At 33.0% G+C, this 18,815-nt stretch overlaps 2 protein-coding genes across 6 annotated transcripts in view; one reads left to right on the forward strand and one right to left on the reverse strand.

Annotated features, from left to right (window-relative positions):
- Positions 1–124: 124 nt before the first annotated feature.
- On the reverse strand, positions 125–1,979 carry LOC119080267. Of its 2 annotated transcripts, XM_037188522.1 has the most exons (7): positions 1,833–1,979; positions 1,648–1,766; positions 978–1,116; positions 772–921; positions 569–704; positions 312–505; positions 125–248 (listed from the first exon to the last, which is right to left on the reverse strand). In XM_037188522.1, the coding sequence occupies exons 1-7, from the start codon at positions 1,894–1,896 to the stop codon at positions 151–153; spliced, it is 900 nt and encodes a 299-aa protein (XP_037044417.1). In that variant the 5' UTR covers positions 1,897–1,979; the 3' UTR covers positions 125–150. The 2 variants fall into 2 exon arrangements, with proteins under 2 accessions (XP_037044417.1, XP_037044416.1); XM_037188521.1 differs by having other exon boundaries at positions 1,648–1,952.
- Positions 1,980–8,104: 6,125 nt separating this feature from the next.
- The window catches only part of LOC119080268 (calcitonin gene-related peptide type 1 receptor), a 72,735-nt gene continuing 62,024 nt past the window's right edge, over positions 8,105–18,815 (forward strand). The window contains exons 1-2 of one of the 4 annotated variants that reach the window (XM_037188525.1): positions 8,105–8,231; positions 8,291–8,640. The gene's annotated coding sequence lies outside the window, so the exon portion shown is untranslated. Of the gene's footprint in view, positions 8,641–18,815 lie in introns of all 4 variants that reach the window. The other 3 variants (XM_037188527.1, XM_037188528.1, XM_037188526.1) reach the window with 3 other exon arrangements.

The raw sequence follows: 18,815 nt of genomic DNA on the forward strand, positions 1-18,815 counted from the left end.
TTTACAAGTTTTAGAGGTTTCTAGAAGTAGAAGTATTTAGAAGTGCTCACAGAAACGCTAATAATTACTCTCAAAATATTGCTTCTGAAACCATCGCCCACCTTCGTTCAAACTTAAACCAGTTCGTATTTTATCTTCTTTTATTGACATTTAAACTATTCTGTAGCGGAATCTGAAACCCGTCTCCATATTTGGGGTTGTCTTGGTATCAGTATTGACTTCTATTACCAATGGTCCGCGTGCGGTGGCTACAAATATTTTTGTAAAATTATTTACGGCGTCTAATCAGCCCATACGTGGACATAACTTACAAATTATTTCCTGTCCCGTTATCGTATTCGAGCAGAATATTGTAGCTCGTTCTTGTGTTCCAGTTACAATAGCCTTCGGTATCATGATATAATCCTCTGTTAAGCCACCGGGATTTGTGAGAGGCAGACATTTCGAATCATATCCAGGTGCAGTATTATCACCGACGTCCATTTGAAATGAAATATCGTTCAATCTGCGGATATTGGATCGATCAACATTAGTGAAAATCAGCGATTTCGTTATTCAATATTCATACACCAGATTCGCGTCGACTTTCTTTCCTCGATTGAAGCAAATGGCGTATTTGGTGTCACCATAGTAGTCTCCACCATAATTGAAAGATTGCACCAAACCGAAGCTCTCATAAAAGTATTGGAGACAGCCAGGGGGTGCTGAATGAATAATTTGTTGACAATGGTTAAGGCTTTTTGATCTCATTTTCTCGGTGTGCTTTCTTACCCTGCCTTTCGTCCGGTTTCACTGTTGTAGCTTTTTCACTACACTCAATTTGGTTCACTGTTATGTACCACTGAGCCAGTGAGTTTGTACCAAGTTTGATTGTTAGCTTGACTTCATCCGACGACTTTTGAACGTCGAATGGTACGTACACTTGAAGCGTATCGAAAGTTTTAATGACTTGAGATTCAATTTTTGCGTTAAATTACCATGATTTTGATTGATCGTTCCACAAAAGTCGAATGGAATGCCATTGATTATTAGTCGGTCGTCTGAACAGTGAGCGTATGGTCGTTCCGGGGTTATGCTTGGCTGGCCCACGTTGAAATAGTGAAAGTCAACTCGGAGCTGCAAGAACGTTTTTTATAATCTTAAATTGTAGATAGAAGTTAATCGCCGCCCCAGGTCTTTCGCGCCCTATGAATATGTTGGGATGTTCTTGTATTCCACACTTTGTTAGAAATTTTTGATCCCGTTAACCTGTCGCAGACAGCAAGCATATTAACAGTTTTATTATTCAAACTGTTACTTCATTTGATCGAAGATTTTCAGAGATTGATTTCAGTAATCTTTTACTTCATTTGTTTTGAACACGCTTTTCGCTATATAAGACCTCATTAGGCGGACCTTGTAGTTTATTATTGCTGTCGTTGTCGATGTTGATAACAGATGACAGCCTTCTGTAACAGGTACTGCACTGAGTATGCGGTATGTAAGAGTAACAATGTTTTTAGCCTCTGTTTATCACAAAAGACAACAAATGATGTCAAGTTGATTGGTGGTTTTCGTATTTCCGTAAAGGCGAACAGATTTCTAAACAATCGCTTAGTCTGGGAACGAACATATTCACAATAATATTAATCTGTTATTAAGTTGTACCTGACAGACTCTCGTATTGTAGGCTCGAATTGTGTACTCACACAATTGCTGGTTGTGAGCAGGATTCGTAAGTGATATCAGTTTTGCATTCGATTTACCGTTGCACTTTACAACCGTTGCTTTAGACGTAACAGAAATGTAATTAAGAAAATTTAACGAGGAGGCGATTGTATCAATGTACACACCTCTCTGGGCTGAAGTATTGGTAAACAAATAGAACAGAAAACTTATCACAGCAATCGACTTCATTGTGCTTTCCTATTCCGATAACCGATTCTCTTCAATTGAAAACTAAACTAAAACAATACTGAAATCGATAGGTCTTATTTATACATTCTTCAAGCATCGAAACTTTAATTGAATGCCCTATTTTTGGCAATTAGGTCTTTCCGATTGTGATAAATGAAAACAAGATAAATTTTTCCATTGAAACCATTGAAACACATTATTTGAAGAAGCATATCTTTTACGTTCTCTTTCTTGATAAATAAAAATGAATTTTAAGGAAAAACACTCAATTCACATGCAAACTGTGGGAATTTCCATTAAAAAAGAGTCGGGTGTTCATTTGTTTCACTGCAACTGATCTAGGAACAGCCTCGGGAACACAATTTCCTGTGAAAAATAGTCGTTAATAGAAACGGCTAGACAGACGTCATCTGATATCGGTAATGACGACAAAAGTAAGCGGTGTTTCCGTATATATTGGAAAGTATGATACAAATACTGAAGTGATAGATTTTGCATATGAAACACTAGGAGAAACTTTACACAACCGAAGTAAAAGATTGAATGATTTTATTTGCAATACGTTTGCCTCTTTTGGAAGTAACTCGCCCTTCCCACTTTAAATTCTTGTTATAAATGCACAACATCTTAAGTTTTTTGTTCATATTACAAATAGATTTGAAGAATATCACTAAGTTCTGTAGGTCCTTGGAAAAAGGTTTTCCCAACGATAGTATTTCATAAATGTTTGTAGTGACCATTAGTAACTGTTCCTTCTTTATTGTAACATCACAAATTGACAACAATAAATTCCAATTTATATTCATCATTTTACAAAATCCGTACTTTATGATCACCCTTTAAACAAACGAAACTTTTCATTTGTTATACGCGATGGTTCGAGTCTCTACTTCTGTATAACACATTTTATTATAATAGAACAACAAGAAAAGCTCTCTTGTTTCTGGAGCACGGAGAGAGTATAACTTTACGTAATTGAATGAGCATAATTATAATTCTGTTTAGCTTAACCTTAACATAATTTTCAATCCTTTATGATGTAATGAATATGTTGGATTTTATGTCTGAAAATTATTAGTGCTTTTCGCGGATCATTCGTTTTTAGTATGTAATTTTCAAAGAAATGGTAAGTACTTCGAGAAATATTTTACTTAAAAACGTATTGTTCACTTCAACAAGCTGAGGAAGTTACTGAAATAAACAACATATCAGTTTTAAGACAAGTTCTTTTGCTAATTCACGATCGAGGGACGGATAATCGTAACTTTGAGTTAGTTCAACTAAGGATTGATTATCTCTTAGAGAACTGTACGGACTTTTTTCAACTTTTATTGTTTTTTATTTTTGGATCCGTTGAAGAATTTATGTGAATTTGATTCTCCCTTGCAAGTTAAATATGTGGTATCAACGCACTTCAAGCAAAAGTGGTTCAAGTGACAGCTGTCAAATTTTGTATGAAAAAAGTTCCCACATATTTTTACAGTGCCAAAATTTGTTTGATACACTGTCCCGTTTCAGTAATCTATTTAGAGGACCACTCATGCTTGAAGTGCGTTGGTTGTATGTTTCTTCGAAGCTATTCACATAATTATCGGCTAAAAGTAGAGTTTTCGTGTGAATTTTGTTGATCCGAAGACGATGTCCAAAATCACACGTGTCTATGTAGAGAAATTTACACAAGAAATGCAAAAAAGGAAATGCTTTGACTGTAAAGTAAAATAATTTCTGTAAAACTTTCATGCCACTCAACATCATAATATGCAAAATTTGCAAACTTTAGATGCCTCTGTTACATAAAACGTTGTATGCAACTCGATGCAAAGTACTTTATTAGGCTAACGATGTGTATTATGACAGGCTTGCGGGGCATCGGGGAATCTGGCACACGTGATCATAGAATGCGTTCTTTTACGACATGTAACGAAAAGTCATGACTGTGCCAGATTCGTCCCTTAGAGGTGAATCTGGCACACCATCAATTTGTATGGTGTGCCAGATTACCCCACGCCACTGTCATAATTACACGTCTTGAGCCTAAAAAGTACTTTGCACTCGATGCCATAATAGTTATTTACGCCATCATATAAGATGTGTAACCCGTATTGCATTATTATTTTCTACGTTTATCCGTTCTCGTATATGATTAAACCTTTGTGATATGCGGAAGGACGTTTTGGTATTATATTCATTTGGTCATTACTTCTGGCGGTAAGAGCTGCACGCAATAGTAATGTAACACTAACCTCGTGTGGATACCACGGTCGGTGTGTTATTGTTTCGTACACTCTTTTAACATTTATTACACATTTAACATGTCCCTGTTTAAATTGTATGCATTGTCAATAAAGGGAAATTATAGACAATGGATATAGCGTTTTACCATAGAGACTGAAAGTATTATTCTGTCTCCTGCACTCATTAATATTCATCAGTTTTAAAATCGATTCAACATTTACCTTCATAATACAACTGTCCCATATATTTCCCATGAGAACGGTTTCTGTTTGTTTGGAATTATTACATGTATCTCAATCATTCAATGTGTACTTTAGGTATACGTCAAAAATGGAAAGAAACGAAAAAAAAAATTGTTTTTCTTCTTTTTAGCTTGAATCAATATCCTTGACATTAGCAAATTTTTTTTCTGGAAAAATTCTCAGGTGTATGGCAACGTCTGTTAGATAAATAATTGATTCATTTTTCGACTATAAACATGTTCTGTTGATGTAAACAATATTTTTTAGGATTATTTCTCATAACAGACATAAAGAGGAGTCATATCAGTCCTCAGAGAAATATCCATTTTCTCCTTTAAAATTTTTTCAATTCAATTTTCTTCATTGTCTTTTTTCTGTCAATCTCAGGATGTAATGTTCACAGCCTCATGTTTGTCGTAGTACAATAGAAAGAATTGTAAAAGACTTTGTGCATCCGACAACTGAAATACGACCTATTTTGCCATGATTTTTCATTAAGAAATGTCAGTTTTTCCCGAACTATATATCGTGCGGGAAAAAACTTCTTTACGATTTATAGTGCGGGAAAAGAATTACATGAATTTTTCTATGACTATACGATTGATTAAATTTAATATGGTGAATGTGAAGTGTGTATGTTTTCAAGTAAATTGATGTGTTTTGTCTATTTCAGTTGTCCGATGCACAAAACGTTGTTCGTACCTCGACAGGAAATGGATTTTTTCAGCACACGTCCTAATTTTAGGTTTTAACTTAGGACTGGTGCTGAAAAAATCGCCATTTCCTGACTTTGTACGAAAAATACTATTTTGATGGATTCAAAATACATTAACATCGGCATGCTACGTAGCATTAAAATACGGTTTTCATCATTCTCATCACACCATAAACAAATTCATAAAGTTATAAAAAAATAAATTAATTCAATGGAATCGACTGGAATATTACAATTGTAAGCACCGACTCGTATAATACGAAAAAAGTTGAGCAAATCTCTTGGGCAATCTAATTCCGAATATATCTAAATGCAATGCGTAATGGATACGAAAGCGAGGTGATTGATGGGTTAGGAATTAGGCAAAAAAATCGATATTCGGAATCGTTCTCACATTTAATTTTTTTAACAGTGAGAACCTTTATTCAATGCGTTTTTCTACATTTTATAAAGATCCGTAACCAGATGTGTAACGATTAGAGTGATATACTCTGGCTGTTGAGGCCGTTTATTGTAAAAGTCGTTAAAACAAATGAAGTAAAAGATTTTACCCCGACATGTTGTTGAGTGTAAGTTACAATGAGTATAAACAACCAGTTGTGGTCTAATGTCACATAACCAATTTAACAGCGTACTCAAACACACTTATTTTCATATTATTTTGACATAAATAATGAATACGTTCAAGATAAGTAGACATATTTCGAAGAATCGGCCATATCTGGTATTCATTTTAAAGTTAGGCACAGCAAGAAAAAATTGTACAACGATGTAAGGAAGTTATTCTTGTGGCACGTATACTAATACGTTGTGTGAATACCTTGTACTCTCATAGAATTATGATACGGTTACAGCTCTGACTCCACTCAACCAACTTTCGACATAAAAAAGAATTTCAAATTTGATAGAATTAAACTTTGTAAGGTCGCCGTCAGATTTTACTCCTTTTTTTCTTTTTCCGTCTACAGCTTTTAAACAATGCTAACGTCCTCTATTCATGTTACTTTCACAATAAATAACAAACTTAAATTCTTTTGTTTGAATACAAAAAAAAATCCTTTTCTTACCCCAGTGGTATGAGTGCTGCTTATTTTATACCAAGTCTTTTCATTTCAGCAAAGAAATAGCTTCCTTTTTTGTCTGTATTAAAAGACACAAGAAGTTGAAGCTTTTAAGTAAAACTTCACAGCAATTTTCACTTTGACATAAGTGAATTATTTGTCGATTCTCGGCTTCGTGTTTATTCAATGGATGAACGATACACTTATTTTACTATAAATGTGGAAATTTTTTCATTCATAAAATGGTAGATGATTTGGTTATTGTAAACATATTCACACAAAAGATGAAAGAGCTTATCTAGTCGTTATATTTATAGTGAAAAAGAAAAGTAAGACAAAATACGCTGACTGGTTGTTGTGCTATTTTTATCTTGTTATTTTACAAAATTTATTATTTAGTGATATAAATAATGTTGACTACATCAGAAAGCTCTCTTTGTGTTACAATAATGCGATTTATTCCAACATCATGAGCAAAAGTGTAATAAACCTATTTTAGCGAAAGTAAACAAACGAATCCACCTATATCTACGCCAATATTGCGTGGAAAGCAATTTTGCAGGAAAACATTGTGTGTAAAATATCTGTGCTTTGTTTCGAAAAGAAAGGCGTATACAACATACCTCTCGTTCAGGTGTGATAGAAACACAATTTATTTCTTTTCGCTAGGTCTTTTACATCATATTAGACATGAAAGGATCGGTGAAAATAGACAATCATAATTTTGGGTAATCCACTTTGACACTTTATTTACCAATTTAAAAGTCTAAACAATTTCCAGCTGCGCAAATAAATCAGAATCTTGACGATGCGAAAAATATTTATAAATAAATCCTCGTGATCTAGCCGCCAGACATAAAATAAATTAAAATATTGGTATTGGTGCACATAAATCATATAGAGTTATACTGCCGTTGTAAAGTAAGACAATTTATTAAAAAGCTTTTATGAGCTTTAAGCTCATTTCCTGCAAAATACCAACGAAGTAAAAAAGTTGCTGTAACTATGGTCCTTAGTCCCTAAAATTTTTATTTATTTTTATTAAATTTTTTGTATAGTAGTGGACCTGCGTCATGGTCGCTTACTAACGTGCAAGCATGATAGCAGGATAAATCAAATCATTTCAACTGCGATTCATCTGTTATTAGCGACTATGACAAAGTGAATGATGAACTCTGTTCTCTCATATAAGCAAATGTTTGTTAAAACAAACGAAGTAATAGATGTTGTAATAAACTTGTATGAAGTAGCATCATTGCTTATTTTTACGCGATAGATTGGTGCTACAGCTGTTTTTCTCGCATTATATTTCCACACTTCCCCCAATTAAATGAATAAGGCGGTATCGGGGAATCTGGCACACGAAATAAAAATGTAACAATTTTTAAATAATTTTTTCACAAATTTAATGCTGCAAAAGTGCTTTTTTCCGTTTTTCGCCAACATTTATTTTAAGTAATAAACACATACTAAACGAGCTAACCTTAATCTATACGGCTATGGCGATACACTTCTAAATAATTAAATAATCTCAACTCAACTCCAAAGATACGAAGTATTTTCTCAAAAGAAACATACGAAAACACACTTCCTATATTTGATTTCTCAATTACCAAACAATAGTTTCACTCCATCATCACAACTATAAAAAACATGATTAATTCGTCCAACAGAATTTACATTCAACGTGTACACAAAACCGCATGGCTTTCGGCGAAAAGTAAAAGCAAATTAATTGAAAATTTTTCTTCACATCAATTTTCCAAAGCGCAACAGTTTTCCATCCGAAATTCTCTCGCAATTCATCACCCATTCACCTATGTCTCTCTTTCGCATTCCGAATTTCCCATTCAGACTACAGGGCCGGCACAGGAAAAATGTTATCGCGACTACAATATACATGATGCGTGTTATCGCTTGCAATTTTCAGTATGACTATTTAGCTGAGTTCGACGATATACATAGATATATACACAAAAGACAGTATATACGGTAGTTGGTTTGAATGGTTCAGCAATGAAAAACAGTTCTGTTTGAACCACGTACAGCAACGGTGTTAGATGATAAAAAGACACCGAAGCGGTCGGTTATTTATTTTATTTTTGTGTTCACAGAATAATGTACAAACTTTCTATATGTAGAGAAAAAAGGAGCTCATTTTCTGTGCTCAATACCTTGGATTTCAGTGGATTAAGTGGATACGGTTTTATGTGAATAATAAATTAAAAAGTGTAGCAATAAAGGTGTGCTTTCGGTGTCATATTAATATCAGCAACTAAATATGGAATGAAGAGAAATAGTTAAAGGAGAAAAAAAAACATGTTGCTGGACGAATTCATAAATAATACCGTGTAATTATAAATGTTGTGTTCATATATATTATGGGAACCATATAAAAATGAGACAATGATAGTAAATAAAATTCCATTCTGTTTTGCATGTACAGTGTCCAGTATAAGTATAACCATTGAACCAACTATCATTAAGCAAGGTAATTAATGGACAATTTTCCTTTTAAACAACCAAATTAAATGCTTTCATTTAGTTAATCTCGCATAATTGTCTTTTTTTTATTGTTATTGTAATGACATGTTAGGTCCGAGGTTTTGTCTTTTTTTCCGAGTTTTGATGAGCTTTGTTTCTATCTAATCTATTCCGCTGACATTGTGGAGTAATTTGAGTTTGAACGGTAGCCAAGTTTGAGAGAACAGATAATTAAGATTCAGTTAGTGACTTTCGTTTAATTAATATTATTAGTTAATTACTTCTTGTTTCTTTGATGTTTCCGAGGACGTGCCACATTGATGCTAGAGAGTAGCATCGTTGTCGTCAATTAAATTGATTTTCTTGAAATAATTCAACGAAACAGTTTGCAATTTGTGTTGTACTTTTAAGTGTTCCACGAACTTTGACTGCCAGTAAGGCGTCAATAATTGGAAAATCTTTGCCATCGATTACTTCACTTTACTGGGTGTTATTATGTTTCCCATTTTATCAGATGCGAAGAATGGTTGCAAGAGCATAATTTTACATTAGAAAAATATGTTTTGTGTAGGAAAGACGAGAAGTACTGCTGGTTCAAAGTGCTGCAGAATTTGGAGGGTTCTGGGTTCAAACAATTTGGAAATTAATTTTTGAATAAATCGGACCTTATATTAAAGGAAATATTCGGAAAAATATGCCAAAAAATACTCTAAAATTTTAGTGAATTCTTACAGTTAGTCTTTAGTGAAATAAGCTTTATCGAGTTTGTTCTCCAATATTCCAGCATATAAGTAGTTTTCTGTCGGGTCTATTACTTCATTTGATCTAAGTATTTCAATAGATTCAATTCAAATCTTTTTCTTCATTTTCTTTAACACGATCTTTGCTATATGGTTGTCGTTTAAAACAGAAGTCGTTATCGGTCGTTATATTTGTGTTTCGTTCTATTCAATTTCAACAGCCTCTTTTCCTCTGACATCTCAATAATTTCTATACTGGTGCTTTTAATACCAGGTGTCCAAACCGCCGTCATTATTAAAGTAGCATTAGAGACATTTGTTTGCATTTATCGGTCGGTAGTCGGTACTCTGCTTATTAATCCCAAAATATACGAACCACATTCCTTTCGGTTTCCGAGTGAATTTCGAGAGCACTTTTGGCAGCACTTTCAAAACACATCGTGAACATCAATTTAGGTAGGATCAGAAATGCGAAATTCATAAGCTTGATGAACATTATCATGGTACCATTCAATTTGTTGGAAAAGTGCTTCAGTCTTCGAAATGACTATCGCTTTATCCATATGGTGGCAAGTATAGTGATGGTATTATATTTCTCATTGTTGTTATATATCCACAAGTAAAAGCTGAGTTTTCTTTGTACATAATACTATTGTCGACATAACACCTCCTTGTACGAAATGACAACGAAACCAATGCAATTTCGGTTGCATGCAATTCGCATATATTCGAAAATCCTTCTCTCAGTTCTCAATAAAATATTTTCTAAAAAAAGAAAAGAAAATAAAAGAAAGAAATCGAAAGCAATGTGAAAGGAGAATGGATTCACTTTTTCAGAAAGGTTGGGAATTTTCCAACTGAATCTCTAGAGCTTTATGCTTTTTTCTATAAAAAAAATATCTAAATTTAGAGAAGCTCTACGAAGTAAATGGAAGATTATAGTGAGTTTAAGTGAATTTAGTTCTGATGTTAGCTGTTTTTAAACGGTAAGCATATCGCCATAAAAGGATTAAATCTGTGAATTGTATTGTTGCAAGATTAGTGCTTCATATCAAATCTTTTACTTCTTTAGTTTTACAGCAGCAAATAACAGATGGTTAGTCATTTCTTGATTTGAAAATTTTGTGATGTATTCAAACCACGGCAGAGTAAAATAAACCATTCTTGTTAATTCTACTCTGTCGTGTTTCAAACGTTTCCAGAAACAAAATTCATAACTTTTTACTTCTTTTCAGGAAAAAAATCAAAATCGGTTGAGTAGTCCCTGAGATGTCGGAGCTGTGCCCTTAAGTGATGTTGCCCTCGATATCTACTATACCGACTGATTCATTCGCTCTAAACTATTAGGTACCATTTCCTACACGAAATTTTATTCAATATAAGAAGGACCAAATGCTCGCCACATGCTTTGCAATCATTGAAAAGAAAATATTTCAGAATCTCGATAAGACAATAGGATGAGAAAGCATCATTTACCAGTAACAGTCTCTACCCATTTGAGTAAATATTTGATCATCAAGTATTCAAAGTTCATTATATTCCAAAACAAATACAATCTCGTCCTCGTCCACATTATTTCCAAAGTACACAAATGAATAGCAAGTTAAATACAAACTAAGTATCGCTAACACCTTTTACTATGTAGTTAAATTTACTTGATCCCAACATTTGAACGTCTTCAAAAGCTTTCAATGTTAAAGCACCCGCCGCGCCACCCATCGAACTACATAGTAGTATTTTTATTGTCTATAAAACAGTTTTTTTTTCTTCAAATGAAGCGTTACGTTTTCTGTTTGTGTGATTTGTCGATTTCTTAACAGTCTCTTAAAAGGTAAAGAAATATAAAATGTAATTCGGTTCTATTGTACATTTTCCTGTGCTAAGCAAATAAATAAATAAAATCAAATAAACCAAAAAAACGAACTTGTTTATTCTAAAGTAAATTTCCATTCCAACTACAAAGAGCTTGCGCCAACATTATGATATTGTTCCACACACTTAAATAATGTATAAACATCTTAAATCATATTAGTTTGCTCACCTTTGCTTTGAGACAGTGTCATATAAACTGAGGAAAAATATGGCAATTTTTATCGAGCTAAAAGATACTGTGTATTACAAGGCCATGCCTTCTTACGGATGGAAATATTTGTATTTCAATTCTTCAAACAAACCAAAATTGACTTTATGCTTGATTTTGTTGTATAGGCAAAATGGAAAGAAAATGTGTACACTGTGCGATAAAGGAAAGATTAAATCAGCAGATCGACACCACTTTTAGATTTTGCGTGTAAAAATTTGAAGTTGTTCAGATGTTTCAGAAATTTTTATTATTTTTAGATACCGTACCGACCGAAATGAAAATTGCTATTACATTGATGAAAGATTCTTTAATCGACAAAGTCCAATTCACTGATCTCGGTGTGAAAATAAATACAATTTTTTCATTCAGATAATGACTGTATAAATGGAGTTCAGGTTAAACATGAAAGCCAATTAAAAATGGAAGCCGGTAATTTATTGATTTTAATTTTAGAAATTAGAAAATGAGCAAACACAAAATAACCTATTTTCGGGATACAGTATTTAGAATCGACTTTTAGCTGTGAAATGTATAACTCCTGTGCGCTCAAAGTAGCCCGTAAATGGACACTAGTGCGTGAAAGTGACGTTTGTAAAAATTAGGATGCTCCTCATGTACCTAAAATTTTGTTCCTAACCTGTTACTAAACTTAAATTGTGCATATGCGATGGGTTGGTAATCTTGGCTTCACCTTGATTTGACAATTTTCACTTCCATTGCTCAAAAGTTCCATTTAGGCACATATTATGAAAATAACTATTTTAGGCACTAGATTGTCACTGGATGTCACAGAACAAGTCTGACAATACACATTGTGTGCCTGAAGTGAAAATTCACCTTTGATTTAAGTTCTGTAGCTCTAGAGTTAGAAATCGTAATATTTTCGGTGAAATCCAAATCGAATGGTATCTCACTTACTACAATGGAGTACTGAGTTTTAAGAGAACACGATAAGAAAAGTATGGTGACGAAGGAAAGCTTTTTTTACAGAACAATCCATCACTTTTTTTGCCATTTTAAATTAATGACAATCAAAAATTCCATTTTCAGTGGCATATTTTTCTTGTTAAAGAAACGAGTGTCGGCAAAAAATTGACTAAACTTTTCCATAAAACGAAAACTTTTTAAGGGAATAAAGTCAGTCTCAATTGCAAAATATTGTTCATAAAATTGTCTTAACAAATCACAATAAAAAAGGGAATTAAACTTTTAATGCGAATATAAACAGAGTCTGTTACTCATTGTGCTGAGCGTGACAACATGAAAAAGTTCAGTCTAGTCAACCCTTTTTTGTATTCGAAAATAAACCTAAATGTTAGACGATGTTTTGCGACGCTAAAAGTGTGACGAACCTTTTTTTTAAACTCCATTGTTCCAACAAAATCTCGTATGCAACATTATCTCTATCCGATGAATTACAAACTATTTATTACCCGACTAAGTAAATGTTTGCTGTACTTAATTTTAACAAAATAAAAATTACAGCAAATAATTGTTCATCTTATTTTAAATGCTCTATCGCAGAACATACAGCCATTTCTAAGAAAGATATAAATTACAATGTTCTTCGTGTATGCCATGAACGAATTTTTTTTCGTATTCTTTCTCGTTATGCTGTATAAAGTTTTGACCTACATCCCGACTTATATATCAAGATATCTTTCGGGAAAATGAAATGAACATTCTTTTTACATTTAAGATAAGTGTCGGAAAGTCGTGAAAAGTGGTGAAAAGTTTACGTATCAAATGAGATGAGATGTGTTGTCGTTTATTTTCCGTTCGAACCTTATGTCACTTCAACGCGCTTCAACGATCTAGTCAACAAATATATGCTAAATTTAGCTCTGTGTAAACAAATTTTATTTTGATTTTCTTTTCTCCTGTGGGTGGTCGCTCTTTTGATTGATGAATAAATATTGTATTTCCAATCCACTCTTCGGATTGATATGTATTCGATTTAAATTATAGAAAACCTGGGTGCTGAGTATTTGTGTATGACGATATTTATGTAGTTCATGTCATATCAAGTTTTCTGACTAAACATGTTTAGAATAAGATGAGGATTCAAGTTGTGTATGTCATAGCACACCTCAAGGTGATAAGGATCGCTTTAAACTCTGTTTCGCAATATTATGTTCTGGGACATCATTAGTTCATCATCAGCTGATTTAAACTTCTACAATAGCAAGTTATCAAACTTAATTGGGAAGCGTAACTAAAGTAAACTTGATAAAAAAATGTAAACTAAAACTGTTCTTCAACTATTCTCAATTTCAACATTAATAAAATGAGATTTACCTTGCGTCACTGAAATTTAAGGATTTTGTGAGGATGTTACAAGCGTTGTACAATTTTCATTTAAATTCATCTATTCTCACCAACACACTGTCCTCTTTAAAATCAAGTTGTCGAGATGCATTAAATATATTTTCGATTCGGTATCTGCTGGATGGAGGTTTTTAGTTAATGAAAAAATATTTTCTGGAAAATTTGGAAAAGTTAGGAAAATTTAGGAAAGTTAGGAAAATTTAGGAAGAATGGCTAAAAAGAAAAATGTTTTCCTAAAAAAACAATTTATTACGTCGTCTCTATGAAATCTGTTACTTCTTTGATGAAAATACTTCTCCGTGTTTTCTATTACATCTTTTACTTCACTGATTTTAGCAAATGTTTTGTTATATGTAAGACAACACAGGCCAGATTTTAATTCTTATCTACAACAGATGGCTAGATGCCAGGTCCTTTTTTTTGTAAAATTCATTTTCATCATATTCGCTTCGAATTAACTTCACGTGTTAATCTATCCTATCGCTTTCTTCGGTCCACATTCGTATTACTATTACAACTAAGAAACGAACAAATTTATCGGATTTGTGTGACTGTATCGTATTGAATGAAAGCCTAACGTTTCAAAATGTCTAAAATTTACTTTGATTCCGAAAGACTATTCAATGAACCGAATAAAATTCATTTCGTAAAGTATCTAAGATTTACACATCACTGCATTTAACATCTTTACTGGCACTAACTTCTCGTCACTTTTAATTTTATAAAATACGTCTTGAGGATTTCAAAAGCTAGGCGGTCGCGATACACTTAATTATCGCCAACGTTAACAAGTTTATGTGGAATAAATTCCACCGATAAATGAAAATACATCAAATTCGTAGAATTATCATCAATTTACAATTTATTTCTGAACACTGAAAATGTGCCGAGTCTGTGTCGGTTAGTTGGAAAATAAGAATTCTGTTTCCGTTCTGCGTCCAATAGTAATCTTATAAAGACTACTTCAAAAACATAGAAAATATTCGAATCCATAAAGAATTGTCAGGGAAACGGTAATATCGAATATTTGTGCGATTCTTTCCACAGCAATGAAGGCGAAGAAAGCAACCGAAGCTATATTAAAAGGACGTAAATAGAGTAGAGCTTATGTTTTGGGTATAATGTTCGAAAAGATCCTTTTTCTCGTTTGATTGTATTCTCAAATTACTCGAAGCTTATCTTATCAATGCGATTGGTATTGGTGTATTATGCCGATTAATGCCTTGCTGTCATTTCGGTAAAAGTAAACGAATTGCAAACACACGCACCAAAAAACATAAAACATTGTTATCTTTGAAATAGCAACAACTTTCCTCTCTGTCTTCGATAATCTACGATAATCATTTAATTGACCAAAAGGCATTGTTCGGTTCACATACTATACACATTTTACTCTTACGGGCGGATTATCATTTCGCTTGGCATGATATGTCTGTGCTAAAAGCACTGAATAGAAAACCACCTGGGGTTCTTATGTTATTTCGTCATCATAACGACGTTATCCAAAAAGAATATTAAAATTGAATCATAGAGGAAGATCGAACATAGAAAGGAAATATTCTGTGGACATTCAATCCATAAAAGATAGGATTTTTGCAAAATATGTTGGCACAACAACATACCCTTATGTTGGCTTGTACCAACAGAGAGAGGCTGCTGGCACAGTTGTTTATTAATATTTAATTTTGATTCAAAGTTATTTATCTGTGAATATATTGAAAAACAATATGGTAAAGGAAGTTTCATTAAAATAGAATTATAGGAAGATGTTGTTGTTGTTGGTATTTTATTGATATATCAACAATTTCGTCTGGCGTCTATCCTCGTAACAATATTCTTTCGTATCCGATGATACTGGTAACTTAAATTTGACTGGGGAAATAGTATTTTTCGCTTCGCTCGTAAGGAAAACTTAGGACTGGTGCTGAAAAAATCGTCATTTCCTGCGAGGTACGAACAACGTTTTGTGCATCGGACAACTGAAATAGACAAAACACATCAATTTACTTGAAAACATACACACTTCACATTCACCATATTAAATTTAATCAATCGTATTCAATCGTATTTAATCAATCATGTAATTCTTTTCCAGTACTATAAATCGTAAAGAATAGTATGTTGTGTTACAAGTATTGTAATGTTGATTTTTTCAGCACTAGACCCAAAATTGGGTCGTGTGCTGAAAAAATCTCATTACAATACGTGTAACACATCATGCTTTGTGCCAACCGAGAATTGAAATAGACAAATGCACAAAAATTCAGAATTTTCATTGTAAACAATCACTCTTCGAATTTGATCGATCACGTTGCTTTGCATTTTTTTAAAACGAATGCTGTAATAACTCATACGAATTTCATTTCAACACTGGTTTGAGTGTTGTAATAAGCCATGAAAACGGGTGTTGTAATTTTGGACATTTCAATCTAGTTATCGATATTGAAATCCGTCGTATTTCAATTCTCGGTGGCACAATAGTTATTTACGTATCGATTGAGTAGGCCGAAAGAGTTACGTATTAAGTTTTGTATGCTTGCTAAGAGGACCGAAAGTAAAGAAATGTCAATTGAAGGGGCGAAAGCGAAAGCTTTCGCCCCGCGAATTGACAGCTTTAGTTTCGGTCCTCTTAGCAAGCATACAAATGAACTTTTTTCCCGCACGATATATAGTTCGGGAAAAACTGACATTTCTTAATGAAAAATCATGGCAAAATAGGTCGTATTTCAGTTGTCGGATGCACAAATTAATGTTAGAATAATATTGGTATTGCATCAAATTGAACGGGCAAAATTTCTTGAATTGAAGAGAGGAATTTCAGATAGTAGAACTGACCTTAAAAATCTCAATAAGAGTTCAGCAGTGAAAGGATCTGACTCACTCAAAGCCTGTCCATTATACGAACACGAATTCAATTTTCTTTCATTATTTTATGTATGGTTTCCACTCAACAAAAAGTACTCCGTGTGAGTCAAGTAGACAAAGCAAAAATTGAAAAAAATCAATTTTGTCTCTTACAAGAGTACTTTTTTGGTAAGTGTAAATCAAGCCTTAAGCTTTCATCGAGTTTTTCATGTCACCTTTGTGTAGCAAGAAAAATTCTGATCTATAGGGTCCTATGACTTAGTTTTCTTCTTGTTCTCAGTCTCAGCACTTTTACGTTGAGTTGAGTTCAATCGATCGGTAATTGGCTCAACCGCAACAAGGACTGGTTCACCGGTGTAGTCGGCACCTCTCTTTACATTTGCATTTATCGACGTTGCTGTTTTTTTTGTTTGTTTAAACACAAAACAAGCATTACGTGAAGTATCATCTAAGTTGTTTAGCTAAATGAAATTTGTTGCTTTTAAGTCCGTTATTGCTTTCTTTTTTAATAGTTTGAAATTAAGGTACATTAAAACATCCTGTTTGCGCTCTCTTTTTGCATTAAAACGTATTTACTACTTTATTTTAAAAGTTAATTTCATTCGAAACTTCTCATAATTTTAAACTTTATTAAAGGGTAAAAGCACTAACAAAATTCATGATGTGCTTTTATAATATAAAACATAAAAATAATAAACATAAACAACAACAAAAAGAGTAGACGATAGATAGATGTACACATATGCAGAAGCAGCATACACAACATACACGAACCCGAGGTTTTGGTACCAAACATATTTCAGCGCTATTAAATATTATTACAGAAAATATATGACACACACTTTGTCGTAATATGCCGTAATATGTTCTCGTTGTACCCATTACATTCGGTGTAAGTATGTAAAATATTCAAGCAAAAATATCATCCCACTTGAAAAGCTTTTATATTGAGGATGTGATAAAGTAGCTCTAAAGCGATATTTTTATAAACGTGCAATAAGCTTGTAATGGATTCTATATTGTCATTGAATGTTTAAGAAAAAAAATGTTTACGATTTGTGGTTCACAATTGAGATTACAATGTTCGACCTGTATCTTATCAATGATTGATTCAGTTCAGGTAATCGAAAGAGGCAAGTACCATTCTTGGTAAATTGAAAATTTTAAAAATTATTCACATTTTAAATGTAAGTAATTCATTCATCCGTATGACGTTCGAAAATTCATTTTCATTGAGCTATGATGATATACAATTGACCTTATAAACTATGTCTAAACCATTAAAACTTAGTAGATTGTGTTTTCAAAATGTATTCACTCATGCATTTTGTTCGAAGGAATTGAATAGCTGGGTTTTTGAAAACTTTCCATACAACCGAAAAGCATTCAATTTTAAAAGCAGAATGTCGACAAAGAATTGTTTCGAGAAATTAAATTGGCAAAATTTTGTAATAATGAATTCTTTAGCTGAAGCACAACTGGATCAGCAAGATGTACAAAGCTAGATGCTTCTAGCCTCAATATATGAGCATTTCAATTAAAAGGAAGCGAGCAAAAGAAAATTTATCAAAGATTCTGTCAACAAGTTATTTATTTTCTGATTTTAATTTGTATAAAAATTCTTGAAAGTCGTGCCCTTCAACGAAAATTCACAGAGTGAAATGTTGAAAGTAGCGCAAGAAAACTATTTCAAAGTTGTCCTCTCGATTTTTCTTCGTTGCATGAACTTACAACAATACATGCATGCCCCGACTGACCTTATGGGCATTAACGCGATGTCCGAAGAGTTTTCTGATTTTTTGTATGGCTTTTGGGCCAGTCCGGCCTGAAGACATATTAGAGGCTTTAATAGAATTTTGGCCAATAATGCAAGACGTAAAGATCATTCAAGATTGAAACGTTCATATTATAGTAGAACAACAGATTTATATAAATCAATTGATTTAACATATATTTTGGTACATGTAACATAGATACCTTATCTTTTTGTCGCTTATGTCTATAACAGACTAGTCTGCCTTGTTTGATTCACTATAACAATTCTACAGCATTTCGTTGGCTGCACTAAAGATGAAATCGTAGAAAAATCATTTTTTGACTCTTAAACCTTTTTTAAGCTTCTTATGATGAACTTTCAATAATAAATATTTTCCATTTTTCTCTCTC

Source organism: Bradysia coprophila, unplaced genomic scaffold (assembly GCF_014529535.1).
Source record: "Bradysia coprophila strain Holo2 unplaced genomic scaffold, BU_Bcop_v1 contig_350, whole genome shotgun sequence".
NCBI classification, from domain to species: Eukaryota; Metazoa; Arthropoda; class Insecta; order Diptera; family Sciaridae; genus Bradysia; species Bradysia coprophila.

What these genes read in the sequence shown, in the direction of transcription:
- LOC119080267 (XM_037188521.1), bottom strand. Translation starts at nt 1,896, where the DNA reads ATGAAGTCGATTGCTGTGATAAGTTTTCTGTTCTATTTGTTTACCAAT. An exon ending in AAAGTCGACGCGAATCTGGT is followed by an intron (nt 506 to 568) that starts GTATGAATATTG and finishes CAATATCCGCAG; the next exon opens with ATTGAACGATATTTCATTTC. An exon ending in AACGGGACAGGAAATAATTT is followed by an intron (nt 249 to 311) that starts GTAAGTTATGTC and finishes AAATATTTGTAG; the next exon opens with CCACCGCACGCGGACCATTG.